Genomic DNA, 15,725 nt, shown 5'->3' on the forward strand with positions numbered 1-15,725 from the left:
TTAGATCAGATGTTAAGGTTTGTGCAAACACCAGCTTTAGACATCTCGGCCATTCCAAAGCTGTTTTTTTAATTTGCTGTAAATATATTCCAAGGATATTGCAAGTAAAAATTGAGATTCTTTTACTTTCTTGTGCAAAATGAATGATTAGCACACATTTTCCGTTCACTACAATTACTTTGGTGCTTTTGTAGTGTTGTTTAATGCACTTGAATTCATCATCTTAAAAAAAACAAAAAATGACGAAATGTAACTTCCTTTTTTAACCAACTTTTGAGCAATCAAGAGAGCACACTGTACAGTAGGTTTCATTAGGCTATGCATTGAGCAGGGTGTACATGCACATCATCACACACACCAGCACACAATTTCAAACAGACACACACACAAACACGAACACAGCATGAAGAAAATGAGTGTTACCTTTCACATTCTTACACTCTTGGGTATGTATGTTTATTATTTGTACCTGTCTAATATTGTATTGTTTAATGCTTTTGAAGAAATCATGTCAGGACAAATCCCAATTATATAATTAGGCAAGAATTAATTTCTTGTGCAGGATCTTGTGTTTTTACCGATCATTGCTGTTTATGTTTAATGCAGGAGTCCTATTGCTGCCAGGATTTGCTCAGGATAATTTTAACAATGTTAATATTACCACAACCGATAAATCAGCTCCTAATGAGAGTATCACACCAGGCGGTGTGAACATGAGCACAAATGAAGGGTATAGCTACAACATCTCCAACAATGAAACTTTACCATCACAGCAAGGTAGCAGTTTGGTAATGCTCTTTGGATGAATGCTCTTTAAAATGAATGAATGACTTATTATTAGTATTATTTTGAATGTTTGTTTAAAAATGAACCGTTTTTACACTTACTGTAAAAATGGATTTGTTATAATGGATTAGTTATAAGTTACATAGCAACTTTAATCAATTATATATATATATATATATATATATATATATATATATATATATATATATATATATATATATAAATATAATAGAAATACCATCATGCTTTCTTTATTGCAGAGACCCAAGGCAGTAATAACGAGACCAAAGATGGAGTGTTTGCCACCAACACTATTGTACCACCAGAGGAAGGTAGAAGTTTGGTGATGCTCTTTGTAATGAACGAATGAATACATTATTATTAGTATTATTTTAAATGTTTCTTTAGAAATTAACCTTTCTTTTTTGCTACAACTGCTTGTGTAATGGTTTGGGTATAAGTTACATAGCAACTTTAATCAATTATACATATATTAAAAATATAATAGAAATACTATCATGCTTTCTTTATTGCAGAGACTGAAACTACCCAAGGCAATAGTAACAAGACCAAAGATGGAGTGTTTACCACCAACACTACTGTACTACCAGAGCAAGGTAGCAGTTTGGTGAACCTCATTAGTCACACAAGATGTGGAAAAATGCACTTCCTTTTTTTTTTTACACTTACTTGTGCAATGGTTTGATGTACTTGTCAGTTCAAAAGAAATGTGAAAATATCCACTCTATTGCCATTTAATCAGTTACAAAATATATATATGTTGGTTTAAAAGTATAACAGAATAACCATCATGCTTTTTATAGTGAAGGGATTGTATATATTTAAAAACACGACCGATTCAGTTTTTTTTTCACTGGCTCATTTCAGACAACACAGATGTTGGGAGTTCAGATTGGAATTTAACCAAGAGCACAGAAGGTACAGAAGATTCTATTCATAATCATCATTACCTTATGGAATGAAAAGGATATCTGTGTTACTGTCTTCAGCAACCAATAATAAATCATGTAATTAATAATCAACAGGGGCGATCACAACTGGACCAGGCCCGACAACCACAAAGAAAAGCACCACAAGCAGTACCACAAAGAGCACAACGGCACCGGCGCGTAAGTGATTTGATCATGTACTGCATAGTAATGTCTTTTTTCATGAAGATTTTTGGACATTCACTGTGGAATTGTGATGCAAGACTGACCAATAGTGTCACTTTTTGGATCACACTGGAAAAGGAAGACAGGGTAGTGAAGCCTGACATGAAACAGAGTTACTCTTACAGTAACATTTATTAGGTTCCCATAATGGTACATCCCACGATTGTTTCATTTCCCTTATACTACTAAGATTTGTATTATTTGGTTATTATTAACATCATATGTTGCGGGCACAAGTTGTTACAAAGTGCTGACACTGGAGACTCCTTCCATAAATCTTCAATATGTTTCATCTCATAAAGACCTAATTAGTTGGACATTAATTGCAGTTCAAGTATTAGACCAAACTCATTAGACTGGATTTGTAGCTGAAATAGTTCCACTATGCTCTGAATAATTTTCAGTTTGATTTAAACTCTATATCCTTTATATAACACACAAATCCATGTATCTTAAAGTTAAACACTGGTTGTGGTGTTTTCTTTATATGTCCCCATTCAGGTCATGATGGCAATGCAAGCAACCCAGGTAAAGCTTGATAATGCTTTATGATATTAAACAAAAATGTCAAGTTTGATAAACAATCCAGAAATGTTAGTAATGAAGTTCATTCCAATATTCATTTAAACAATGTGATTTTTCTTTTTATCAACTCTATTCTTTTAGTCTATGTTGTTGTCTTGATCCTTGTGATTCTGGTTATTGCTGTTGTGGCCATCATCTTCTTCTGTGTTAAGGCTAATCGCAGGGTAAGAAACTAAAAAAATTATATGTAGATTTTTATTTATTGTTAGATTTTTTATTTAACGTACCAGCAGCAATATATTATTTCTAACCGTTATGTTTTTCATATCTAGTGCATTTCTGCCATTATTCTGTTTTAGTTCTCATAGTGTCATTATTGTATATAATGTAATATACTTATATATAATATTTTTCTCAGCGGTTCTCTGTCGATATCCACTGTAAAAATGAAGATGCTCAGATTCCTCTTGCTGCAGTGGAGACAGAAGTGTGCGACGCTTCACTTACAGGTTCTTTTGCACTCTTTATACAGTACATCTTAAAACACATTACAATACAAATAACACTGTACTGATGTGTATATATGATTCTTCTGCAGATATGAAAACATTTATGAATGATAAGGAGACTTCACCGCCGCCTGACTCCAAAGAAGAAGGAGGTAACTTAAGTTAGTCCCTATTTGCTGTTATAGTAGCCTCCATTCTTCTTGGTTGATGTTCTACTCGATTTTGGAGTGTGCTTGTGGAGATTTGTTCTCATTCAGCCACAAGGATGTTAGTAAAGTCAGGTACTGATGTAGGTGAGGAGGCCTGGGGTGCAGTCATTGTTCCAATTCATCCCAAAGGTGTTTAAAGCTCTGTAGCAAGATCCTCAAACATGTGATGCATATCTTTATGGAGCAGGTTTTGTGCACTGGCAATGTGATGCTGAAACAGGTTTGGGTCTTCCTAACGCAACCCTCCCCAATTTATCCGGGCTTGGGACCGGCACTGAGAGTGGCTGGGGTTGGTTCCATGACCGGGGATCGAACCCGGGCCACAGCGGTGAGAGCGCCACATCCTAACCACAAATATATGAGTGAATTGTATTCAAATATGAGGGTCTTATCTTAAATATATTACTGTAATAACACATCTCAAAATGGTGTATGCCTATTATACCACAGCATTTTTTTATGATTATGATTTTTTTCTATTTATCACTGCAAGGCACATCCTTTTTGTTTTGTTTATTTAGTTATCAATTGGTAACAGGGCACCCTAGTGGTCTAGTGGTTAGGATGTGGCGCTCTCACCGCTGCGGCCCAGATTCGATCCCCGGTTAGGGAACCAACCCCAGCCACTCTTAGTGCCGTACCAAGCCCGGATAAATGGGGAGGGTTGCGTTAGGAAGGGCAGCGTAAAAAAAATGTGCCAAATCAAACATGCAGATGTCCTCTGTGGCGACCCCTAATGGGAGAAGCTGAAAGAAAGTAGTTATCAATTAGTAACAGGACAAATTTCAAACTACTGGTTTATTTTGGCTTATATTATGTGGGATAAGTCTCAATGAAGGAACAGTTACAATAAAAACTAAATTCCGAATAAAAACTGGTATGAAACCTGTGATTTGCCTCCAGTAGAATAACTTTGCTATAAGTTCAAACCGTTGAAATTGCAGGAAGTTCTGATCGTGAAATCATAGTTCCAAATCAATATGCTGACTTGTAAACAACTGTAACCAAAGTAACATACAGTACAATGACATATAGAGTCAGAGAGCTGCCTTCTGACCAGTCAGCTTCTTGAACATTACAGTGCTAAAGGGTAAAATGTTGCCATCGCCACTTGCGTGATTGCACATCTTTGCAACATCTGTTTATAGTTCCTGTTAATGACACCCCAATGTCCTTCCTCTTTTTGCTCAGAAAACAGAAGGAAGTGAGTTAGCTCATGTATACCGTCAATATTCTGAAATTTGCTTGCTTCTGCATCAGATTTTCTTTAATTCATACACCCTTCAAGATCAAGTTTAATTTGGGTTTTAAATAATCTGACTTATATTGATCTTTTTTTCACTAAACACTTCGTTTTACAAAAAAAATTTGCAATCAAGACAATGGTGACAGTGGAGAAAAAAAAAAAAAAAAAAAAAAAGGAAGAAACCAGAGAGATAAGAGTCACCCGTTCGTTTCTTGGTAATACCAGACAGTGGGATTATGAAACTTCCACAATCAGGAATAGATTCAAATTTACTGTCACTGTAAGGGTACATGTCAAGTCAAGTCAAGTCAAGTCAAGTCAAGAAGCTTTGTATTGTCGTTTTAACTATATATAGCTGATGCAGTACACAGTGAAATGAGACAACGTTTCTCCTCTGGTGCTACATTTAACAACATACATAACAGCTACATAGCAGAAAACACAGAGTTAATATTGTTGTATCCTCGCCACATAAAGTACATCGTGTGCAACTTGGTGCAAACAGTGCAAAGACAACACAAGACGATGTAGGACAAATACACAAAACACAATACAGCGCCGCCAGTAAAACTACTGTATACTATAAAGTACCGTCTGCAGAGAGAACTGAGTACAGGACTGTACTTGTAAGTAAATCAGATGTAAACAAAAGGGTTTGTGCAAAAAAGCAATAGCAGCAGTCAAAATTATGTGCAAAAACAGCATGTAAACAGTTTGTAATAATGAAGTGACATAATATGGGTGGTGTTGAAGACATGGATGTGTGAAATGAGTACAAGTGTGTGTCCAGGTTATAAAGATCAGTCACACAGTTGAGTGTGTGTGTGTGTGTGTGTGTGTGTGTGTGTGTGTGTGTGTGTGTGTGTGTGTGTGAGTTTTAGTTCAGTTCTGTGTTGAGAAGCCTGACAGCTTGAGGGAAAAAGATTTTGCACATTGTGGATGTGAGGCTTTGGAACTGCTTTCGTGACGGCAGAAGGGTGAAGAGTGTGTGTGAGGGGTGTGTGGGGTTGTCCACAATGCTGTTTGCTTTGCGGATGCAGTGTGACGTGTAAATGTCTGTGATGGAGGGGAGAGAGACTCAGATGATCTTCCCAGTTGTCCTCACTACCTTTGTAGGATCTTGCGATCCGAGACGCTGCAGTTCCCAAACCAGGCAGTGATGCAGCTGCTCAGGGTGCTCTCAATGTTCGATGTGGTCAGAATAGGGGGAGGGAGATCGGCTTTGATGCTTGATGAGACCCACCACGGTCATGTCGTCAGCGAACTTGATGATGTAAATCGAGCTGTGCATTGCTACACAGTTGTAAATCAGAGTGAACAGCAATGGACTCAGCACATAACCCTGAGGGGCACCAGTGCTCAGTGTGGTGGTGCTGGAGACCCTGTTCCCAATCCGGACTGACTGAGGTTTCTCAGAGGCAGGACTGTAAACCCCTAGAGGCAGGACTGTAGACGGGCATGTTTTCCAGTGTGTTTTCTTTGCAAGGGAGTGAAATTTAGGGAGAAACAGTCTTTAGATTTGCATGGTTGAAATCTTTGGCAACAATAAGCAATCCATCGGGGTGTGTTCTGTAGTTCGCTAATGATCCCGTAGAGTATAATGAGCGCTTCCTTAGCATTAGCACTAGGTGGAATGTACACACAGACCGCCGCCATGAGTCTTACTGCACAGAGCTGCATTTCTGTCAGCACAGATGGTACAAAAGGATGGTAGCTCATCTTTAAGGCTTTGGGTTACTGACCAGAACGTTGGGGGTTGAAGCCCCAGTATTGCCAAGATGCCCTTTGGGCCCTTGAGAAAGGCCCTTAAACCCTGTGCACTCCATGGGCACTGTAACATCACTGACCCTGTGCTTTGACCCTAAGTTTCCTAAAATTTCCAGGATATGTGAAGGCAGAATTTCACTGTGCCGTAATGTACGTGTGACAACGATACGAAAGCTACATATGAAGCAGTTACAATGCGGTGTGATCAGTTTCCGATTTGATTCAACACAATACAATTCAATATGATGGAAAAAATAGGATGCTATGCAATTTAATATGCTACAGATCATTTGTTTTCACATGTTTAGTTCAGAAAGCCAGCAAATCTTAAATTTACTTGAGTGCCTTCTGAATTGTAACGCATGGCCCTTTCATAAACAGGAACTTCATAGTGCAAAAAAATAAAGAAAATAGATGATATAATAGACCTTTTCCTGTTTCGTCTCCATGGAGAGGCAGCTCTATTTCTGCCATGTTAATCTGTATTCTATGTGACTTACAGGACACGTCTCGGTCTTGTTAGTGTTGTGATACACGTCATATTCACATAGCAGCAGTGGTGATGAGAGAACGGGATCAAGAAACAGTTTAGCGTTTTTAATATATTCGTGAATTTACATTTAAAAATATCTTAAAAACAATGCACAAATGCCAACTTTTTAACATCTGTGCATCACATCGTTAACTTTTATGCCGATGCACTGATGCGAATCGGTGAATCTTGCTATCCCTAGTATGTATGTACACTGTACTGTACAGTATGGTGCATTTCATTAATGCAAAAAGTCAATTAAATAAGGAATATGTTGCAATAGGTTGAGATAGAGGTAACAGTATGATGCATGTAATATAATGCAACAGATACATACAGAAGATGGAGATGTGTAAACAACAACCTGATATTATTGCTTGTGTAAAAAAAAAAGGAAGTTCAACAGTCTATGATAGGGATGAAAACCTGTTCATTCTGGTCACGCATTGTGTAGTTATTAATTATTAGTTATCAACTAAGTAAGGTTACAATTATTATAATATAATTGTACAGAGTACATGAACAGCACATTACTGGGACACAGCTGCCCAAAATTTCTGAAGTTTAACAAAGTTATGATTATATACAACTACTGTAATGTACTGTATATGGAGATAAGCAGTAATGGTGTTTGAGTACAGCAGCAGTTCTTAGGGTCACATCAATAGCAAGACTACTTTGGAAAATAATTTTACTCATTCTCCATTTACTCCAAATGTATTATGTATTATGGCTTTTGGTAGACGCCATTATCCAGGGCAACTTAAAACTGAGCAGTTGAGGGTTAAGAGCATTGCTCAAGAGCCCAGCAGTGAATGCTTGGTAGTGCTGAGAATTTGCAACCTAACCATACACAATATGTCACATACCTAACCAGGCACAGTTACTGACATACAGTGAAATGCATCAGAATGAGGCTTTAAAGAAATAGATTAGCATACTGGATTAGTATATTGAACAAAAACATTAAATATGTTTACATTAGATACGTTAGATACTTTTATTGGACAGTAGGCTTGCTATAGAGCTCTGCCTTAACTCTACTGAAACCTTCAGGATGAATTGAACACTGACTGCACCCCAGGCCTCCTCACCTACATCAGTACCTGACTTTACTAACACCCTTTTTCGCTGAATGATCACAAATCTCCACAAGCACACTCCAAAATCTAGTGGAACATCTTCCCAGAAGAGTGGCGGTTATTATAAGAGCAAATGGGAACTACCCATTTCCAGACTATTAAGCGCACTCATATATAAGCCACACCCACTGAATTTGACAAAGATTTTCATTTTAAACATAAATAAGCTGCACCTGTCTATAAGCCACTACTATAACCTGTCTACACTGAAACTAATGAACTTTACACAGCCTTTAATGAAAGACAGTGTCTGTTACACGGCTTGTATCTAAACAGTAGCCTACCAAGAAAGTCATTGTTCACTGTCTTCCTCCTTCCTTTCACAACTATTTCTCTTGAGAGTTTATCTTTTGGAATCGTCGTGCGTTTAAAAATCACAGAAGCTTTTCTCCTGATGCCGTGCAGCTCAGAACACAGGTGAAGTGTGTTTTTTCATGCCCGGTTGTTTTCAGTGTGATGAATGATTACATGATATGATTTTAGAGAGGTTTTTTAGAGAGGTTAGTCATCATACATTCTTCTTTTTTTATTAATAGTGTTGTGAACCTATTGTATGTGTTTCTTTTGATGTGTTAGATCAGATTGGATTAGATTAAATTCAACTTTATTGTCATTGTGAAAGGTACATGTACAAAGCCAATGAAATGCAGTTAGCATCTAACCAGAGGTGCATAAGTGGCATATTTACAATAAATAACAGTAGATAAATAGGGTATGGGTCCATATATACAGGGATGAGTGTGATTAATGTACAGAATGTGTAGTAGGTAATAATATATAGTATATATAATAATAATATATATACTGTGTAAAGATTATGCATGTCAGAAGATAATATACTCAAATGGCATGATATATGATATAGTTACATATATATACAGTACATTATAAATAGATGGATGTGAATAGAGATTTGTTGGCTTGCAAACATTTGAATATGATTTAAATATATGTCAAAATGCAATACGAGGTAAAAAAAAAAAAAGGTTGACAAGAGAAGTTTTATGATATTTAAAGCTTAAAAATGGGAATAGCAGTCATACAAATATAAAGGCTTTTGTAGATCTCTTGAGGTACTAAGTGCAGCGTTTATCTACAGTAATAATATAGTAATATAAAGTAATAGTCATGTTATTGTATGATCTGGTCTTTGAAAACAGATGATGAGATGATGATTACTGGTTTGGGGAGTATGAGTGAGAGATGAATAATGGGTCATGTGACAGATCAGGTGAAAATCAAGTTTTTTCCCAAATGAATTTAACAGCTCTGGATAAGGTCACAAAATTTGTTGACTTTAAGTATTTGAGTATTTCAGATGCACAAAACACTGGTGTGTGTCTAAAGATTGCTGTGGAAAATGACACAATTTGGTGTTATTGTGGAGAAACCAAAGTAAAGGAAGCTCAGATCTTACAGCAATGAGTGTAACAAAGGTTACACTATAAAACAAAAGAATATAATAATGATCTGTATCCTAACCTGCTGCTATTCAGTGTTAACAAATCATATAATATATTATTATTAATATTATTTTTGTTATTGTTATTATTATTCAGATGCTATATAATATACTATGTGGATAAAAAGTTTGTGGACAATTCAAATGTGCTTTTTGAACATCCCATTCCACATTTAGTTCTCATCTGCTGTTATTTTAACCTCCACTCTTCTGGGAACATGTTCTAATAATTCTGGATGTGTGCTTGTGTAGATTCATGCTCATTCAGCCACTGGGATGTTAGTAAAGTAATTTACTGTGAAAACAATGAAGAGCCCTGGGGTTTCTATTTATCCCAAAGGGTTGAAGTCAAAGCTCTATAACACGCCACTAAAGATCTTTTACACCAACCAATGTAAAGCACATCTTCATCTTTGTGCACAGGTGCAGTGCCGTGGTAGAGTAGATTTGGGTCTTCTAGTTCAATGGGTTTATCAGTTTTTGACCATACCCCATTCTGTTATTCTTCTGACAACCACTGGGTGGCTCCAGAAACCACTTCAGAGGCAAAAATCTATTCAGTTGAAGGATTCTGTCAAACTCAAAACCAAAATTCTACAACTTCAGGGGAATTTTGTCTGTATGTAGCCATACATCAAAAATTATATAAAACACTTTGATGAGTTTTATAGAAATTAAAATCAGTGGTATAGACTATTTTTTTTCAGCAATTTAGCTACATTTACATTTATATCTATTATCCACTGACACTGTTATGATCCTTTTTTAGTTCCTTTTAACATTTAAAGTAAAACAAGTTGCAATAAATGAATCATTGTCCTCTTTTTTGTCATGTTTCCTCTATTCAGGAGAATTTGTACTTGTTACATACACTGTAAGCAAAGTCAAATTCTATCTTCATATATCCCAGTGAAGTTAGGAAGCTTGGGTCAGACATGATACAGGGTTAAGGGACTTGCTCAAGGGCCTAACAGTGGCAGCTTGCTGATAGTGCATTTACATTTACATTAATGGCATTTGGCAGATGCCCTTATCCAGAGCGACGTACAAAAGTGAAAAAAAAGGTACTGAGGTTTGAATATCTTTCCTTTCATACAGTAACCTAGAGCTTTAACCACTGAGCTACTACTGCCCCTCATACCACTCAGAAGATTCCAGAAATAATAATGCTTACCTCAGATGGTTACAAAGCACTGACACTGGAACCTTCTTCCATAAACATTAAATTAACATAAAATCATTTAAGAAAATGTCACAATCTAAAGCATAGCACATTATTTTTAACATGTCTATGTGAAGCTTTTACTCTAGCATATTGTTTGCAATAGAAATAATGATAATTTAGAATAAGTATGTATAGTATGTATAGTAAGTATGTAGCATAAGTGTTAGAGAGGGGGGGGTAACCTAGTGGTTAGGGCATGGGACTTGGACTTGGACTGGCTAGCAACCTGACCCAGTAAAATTCAAAGGGCTTCACTTTTTTTACATTCCAAAATGGATTCCAAAATGAAAAATTACAATTTTCTCAAAATTCTACAAGCAAAACCCCATAATGACAACATGAAAAAAGTTTATTTGAACTCTTTACATATGTATTAGAAATAAATGAAATGTACAGGTTTTCACAGCCTTTACCATGACACTGAAAATTGAGCTCAGTTGCATCCTGTTTCCACTGATCATCCTTGAGATGTTTCTACAACTTGACTGGAGTCCACCTGTGGTAAATTCAGTTGACTGGACATGATTTGTAAAGGCTCAGACCTGTCTATATATCTAGTTAACAGTGCATGTCAAAGCACAAGCCAAGCCATGAAGTCTAAGGAATTGTCTGTAGACCTCCGAGACAGGATTGTATTGAGGCACAGATCTGGGGAAGGGTACAGAAACATTTCTGCAGAATTGTAGGTCCCAATGAGCACAGAGGCCAAAATCGTCTGTTATTGGAAGAAGTTTGAAACCAACAAGACTCTTCCTTGAGCGAAACCGCCCGGCCAAACTGAGCGATCGGGGAAGAAGGGCCTTATTCGGGGAGGAGACCAAGAACCCGCTGGTCACTCTTAAAGAGCTCCAGTGTTTCTTTGTAGAGAGAAAAGAACCTTCCAGAAGAACAATTATCTTTTCAGCACTCCACTATTTAGGCCTGTATAGTAGAGTGACCAGATCGAAGCCACTCCTTATTAAAAGACACATGACAGCCGTCCTGGAATTTGCCAAAAGGCACTTGAAGGACTCTCAGACCATGAAAAACAAAATGTTCTGGTCTGAATGCCACGTCATGTCTGGAGGAAACCAGGACCACGTATCACCTGGGCAATACCATCCCTACAGTGAAGCATGGTGGTGGCAGCAGCATGCTTTAGGGATGTTTTTCAGCGGCAGGAACTGGGAAACCAGAGAGGGAAGGATGAATGCTGCAATGTACAGAGACATCCTTATAAAAGTACATTGTACATTGCACATTATATATATATATATATACATATCTTCCAACAGGACAATGGCCCTAGAGAGATCTGAAGAGATCTGAAAATGGCTGTGCACCGATGGCCAACTTTGTGTAATGATAGCACTTTTTGCTACTTATTTTGCATGACAAGGATACTGTTTTTATCTTTATTTAAATATAATAATAACAATAATTGCAGATAGTCCCTTCAATAACTCTTATCGCTTTCACTCCAATTCACACTCTCAATCACCGTTAAACACCTGCAGGACTTTCTGAGACCGTCAGGAGGACCAAGACAAATTATTAGCCATGTTAAGGCTAATAACGGTTATTTCAGCTCTTTGGTCTCATGTCTGTGAATTAGAGTGTGATCTTTTAGTGTGCAGTGGAAAAGTAAGATGAAAAGAGAGAAAAGCATTGACTGCACTTGGCCCACAAGTGAGTAACGCTGATGTGCTTGAGCTGAGTCATGACTCAAATGCTGCATTCTTTCATATTGTCCCTGGTAATAACCAGGTATCTCTGTTTTCCCACCGAGACCAGCTGCATCTCCTGCACAAGCCCTGCAGGTTTCACTGTGCTCACTAATCAGAGTTCATTGTGTTTCACTGATGGAATTAACAATTATAGTGGAAGTGACTCAGTAGTCATGGAGCAGTAAATAGAGGGGGGCTGTTTAGATGGAATGCTGGCTAATGGTTTTCTCTGGTGTTTTCTGGAAATTGGTGAGTCAATGTTGGATAAATTGATTAACTTTATTGTGTTATATTTTGTATATTTTGTTATATTTTGAGACGGAGAGTGGGTGTGTAATTGTAGGTGTAATTTTCTTCCTGCTTTTGTTACATTAAGAAAAACGTACATTTACTTAAAAAATAAGATTAAAATTCAAACAAATAAAAAAAATGTATATCACCACATTAACAAATACATTATATATAATGAGGGGAAAAATAAATGTTTTATGTGAAGGAAAATTCTAGAAAATGAAAGATAGGTAGCAAAACAGACAGTAAAAAGAAAAATTTGCAATTATATCTGTAGTAGATGTCATTGTTTTTGCCTATGACTCATATTTGGATTTTAGCTGGTTGTAGGTAAAAAAAAAAAGAAAAGATTTTGTGACAATCTCCAGGACAGGATAAGAAGAATCCACATGCAGTTTAATGGAAATCCAAAGGCGTTACACACAGTATACAGTCAAGGTCACAAGCATGAAAGTTAGATACACAACAATAAGAATCCACAAAGCAAACACAGTCCAATAACATGAAAAACAAAGAGAGTAGTCAAGAAACAGTAGAAAAAGTTGATACACATTAGGTCACAACTCTTGACCTAGAGGTGATCAGAACTTTGGTGACAGCTCCCTTTGGTGGAGTGGAGGGGGAACCACAATGGGGGCTTTGCTACATACTGTATATACATTAATTGTATTAATATTATTACTATTTTGCCAAAGTGGTTGGTCAGTGGATAAGCTGTAGAAATTGTCCCAGCTGTATAACTGAGATAACTGCGAGTTGCTCTGGATAAGGGTGTCTGAAATAATACAAAAATAAATGAAATTAACAAATACATATTCTATGTCACCTAGAAAGTTATATGTACAGTGCAATTCAAAACTTTCACACATTTAGCAAACATAGCAGAGATATAATCCAAAGGCAATTTTGATATTCAGGTGATATGTCAGCCATGTTAACTAGGGCAAGAGGAAAATAAATTAAAACCTGCATGAGATGGAAAAAAAAAACAAAAACAAATGCTTATAAAGATTCAATGCCTTTATAATAGACTGGTTTTTAAACACAGAACATATACTTTGTAGTGGAAGTGTGACAAAAAAAAAGGATATAAATACTATGAGTGTGTAATTGAGTCCAGGTGTAGGTGATCAGTAATCAGGGGAATGTTAAAGTGAGAGGGTCTGTGGTGACAGGTTGCTGGAGTCCTTGACGGCCATGTTGTATTGTGATGTGGAAAGTCAAGTTGGATGCCATTTCTGGTGTTGACATTAGAATATTGAATTTGATCATAAAGAGAATGCTGGTGAGATGTGATTGACACCACAATAACAGATTGAAAAAAACAAAACAGTCACAGACCCCTAGTTTGAGAGTAATAGTTTTAAGCAGTGTTAAGCAGTGCATATACAATTGAACTGATATTCTGGAGCACACATATCATTTAGCAAAAATAGCCTCTGGTAATATATATTAATGCTTTAGGTAATCCAGCTTCTGTAGCCAATTCCATCTTAAAAACTTCTACTTTGCTTCATAATTTACAATACAGTTTACATAAGTTTACTTTTCCATCAAATTTGGTAAATGCATATTACTCTCTGCAGCCCTACCTGAAGCTGATCAGCAAGTGAAGGAAAGCCCAGCTGAAACTCAAACGTCTGAAGCTCCTGCTGAAAAGCCAGCTGAGCCAAATATCGTGGATGAAACCGATGGAGATCCAGCAGCCTCCACCAAGACCTCTGTGGAGACTTTGAATGACGTGCTTAATGAGAACAACAACAACAACAATGCAGGTACAGTAAGTGAAAATATCCAGTTTAGAGAAAGGTCCAGAATGTTCTATGGTCTTATAATGGTTTATGGATGTTGTCATGTAGATGCATTTTGTATGTAAAGTTATACTGTAGCACTCTTTGCTTTCCCTCCAACAGAGCGCAGTGTCCATGCCCTGTTCTTTGAGATTGGCCTTAATGACTAGCTTTAGGATGGGTCGAAGCGGAAGATGTAATCGTGAGTTCTACATCAACACACACATGGATCATAATTGATCATTTTTTAACTGACCAACACTGTCAAATACAATTATGTGGTCTATTTATTTATGATAAGCTCGCAGGTGTATGTACATTTCTTGGATCTGAGACAATTAAAAAGTTGGGAAATGGTAGTTCAATGGTGAAGCTGTTGGACTTCTGATCAGAAGGTTGAGAGTCTAAATGCCAGGAACACAAAACTATCACTGTTCGGCACTTGAACAAGACCCTTAACCTTGCCTATGTGTACAAATTAGATTCACATTAATGGCATTTGCCAAATGCCCTTATCCAGAGTGACTGGACACAATGCAGTCAAATATACCAACACTCCATTAACATGATGGATTGGAACCACAGTAATGGTATATTATACAGTGAGGGTAACTTAGTGGTTAAGGCATTGGTTTTTGGAGCCAAGGGCCATGAGTTTAAATCCCAACCCACTGGGCCCCTGAGCAAGGCCCTTAATCCCATAGCTGCTCAGCTGTATGGATGAGATAAATGTAAGTCACTCTGGACAAGGGCATTTGCCAAATTATATAAATGTAAATGTTTTATAGGTTAAGCCTATAATTTATAATTTGGTTACTCTTTGCTACCAGATGAATATAATACTGGATGACATGCATATAATCTTTCTTACCAACCTGATTATATTCTAATACCATGTCCTAAAGTGTTTTATTCAACTTTATTCTCTTATAGACAGCATCACCATATCAATAATTACACTGTAGTTTTAACTGTAGAATATTATCATATTTAAAACAACTGGAACTACAGTTTAATCTTTTGTCATAAAAAATCTTTATACCTTCTGTAAATTCAGACTGCCAGTACTGTGCTATGACACAATGTGCATAGCAAGGATTTTCCAACGTTGTGTTCCAAAAATTGCATGGAAAATCCTATGGTTTTGAGTCAGAGGAACAGAGCATGACGACCCTTGAGTTGTAATTGTGACTAATAAGAGCCAACTGATATGTGGAGATAATAAAATTATTTTAACATAATATAGTTATAAGGTATTAAGTCCAATACAATACAAAAGGGATCTGTCGAAATTGTGATAGCGTAGTAGTGTCTTAATGAGAGGATAATCTCACATTGTAGTGTTTTTGCTTTCATCTTT

General features: G+C 36.8%; 1 protein-coding gene across 1 annotated transcript in view; it reads left to right on the forward strand.

The window, feature by feature from the left end:
- The first annotated feature begins 317 nt into the window (after positions 1-317).
- si:dkey-27h10.2 (protein let-653) overlaps positions 318-15,725 on the forward strand; it is a 29,708-nt gene continuing 14,300 nt past the window's right edge. The window contains exons 1-12 of the mRNA XM_046861908.1: positions 318-446; positions 607-777; positions 1,047-1,118; positions 1,323-1,403; positions 1,675-1,725; positions 1,833-1,916; positions 2,463-2,489; positions 2,628-2,710; positions 2,905-2,995; positions 3,085-3,147; positions 14,162-14,350; positions 14,489-14,567. Of these exons, the coding sequence (XP_046717864.1) occupies positions 404-446; positions 607-777; positions 1,047-1,118; positions 1,323-1,403; positions 1,675-1,725; positions 1,833-1,916; positions 2,463-2,489; positions 2,628-2,710; positions 2,905-2,995; positions 3,085-3,147; positions 14,162-14,350; positions 14,489-14,535 (1,002 nt within the window). The 5' untranslated portion in view covers positions 318-403 and the 3' untranslated portion in view covers positions 14,536-14,567. The remainder of the gene's footprint in view (positions 447-606; positions 778-1,046; positions 1,119-1,322; positions 1,404-1,674; positions 1,726-1,832; positions 1,917-2,462; positions 2,490-2,627; positions 2,711-2,904; positions 2,996-3,084; positions 3,148-14,161; positions 14,351-14,488; positions 14,568-15,725) is intronic.

This window comes from Silurus meridionalis, chromosome 2, assembly GCF_014805685.1.
Source record: "Silurus meridionalis isolate SWU-2019-XX chromosome 2, ASM1480568v1, whole genome shotgun sequence".
Lineage (NCBI taxonomy): Eukaryota > Metazoa > Chordata > Actinopteri > Siluriformes > Siluridae > Silurus > Silurus meridionalis.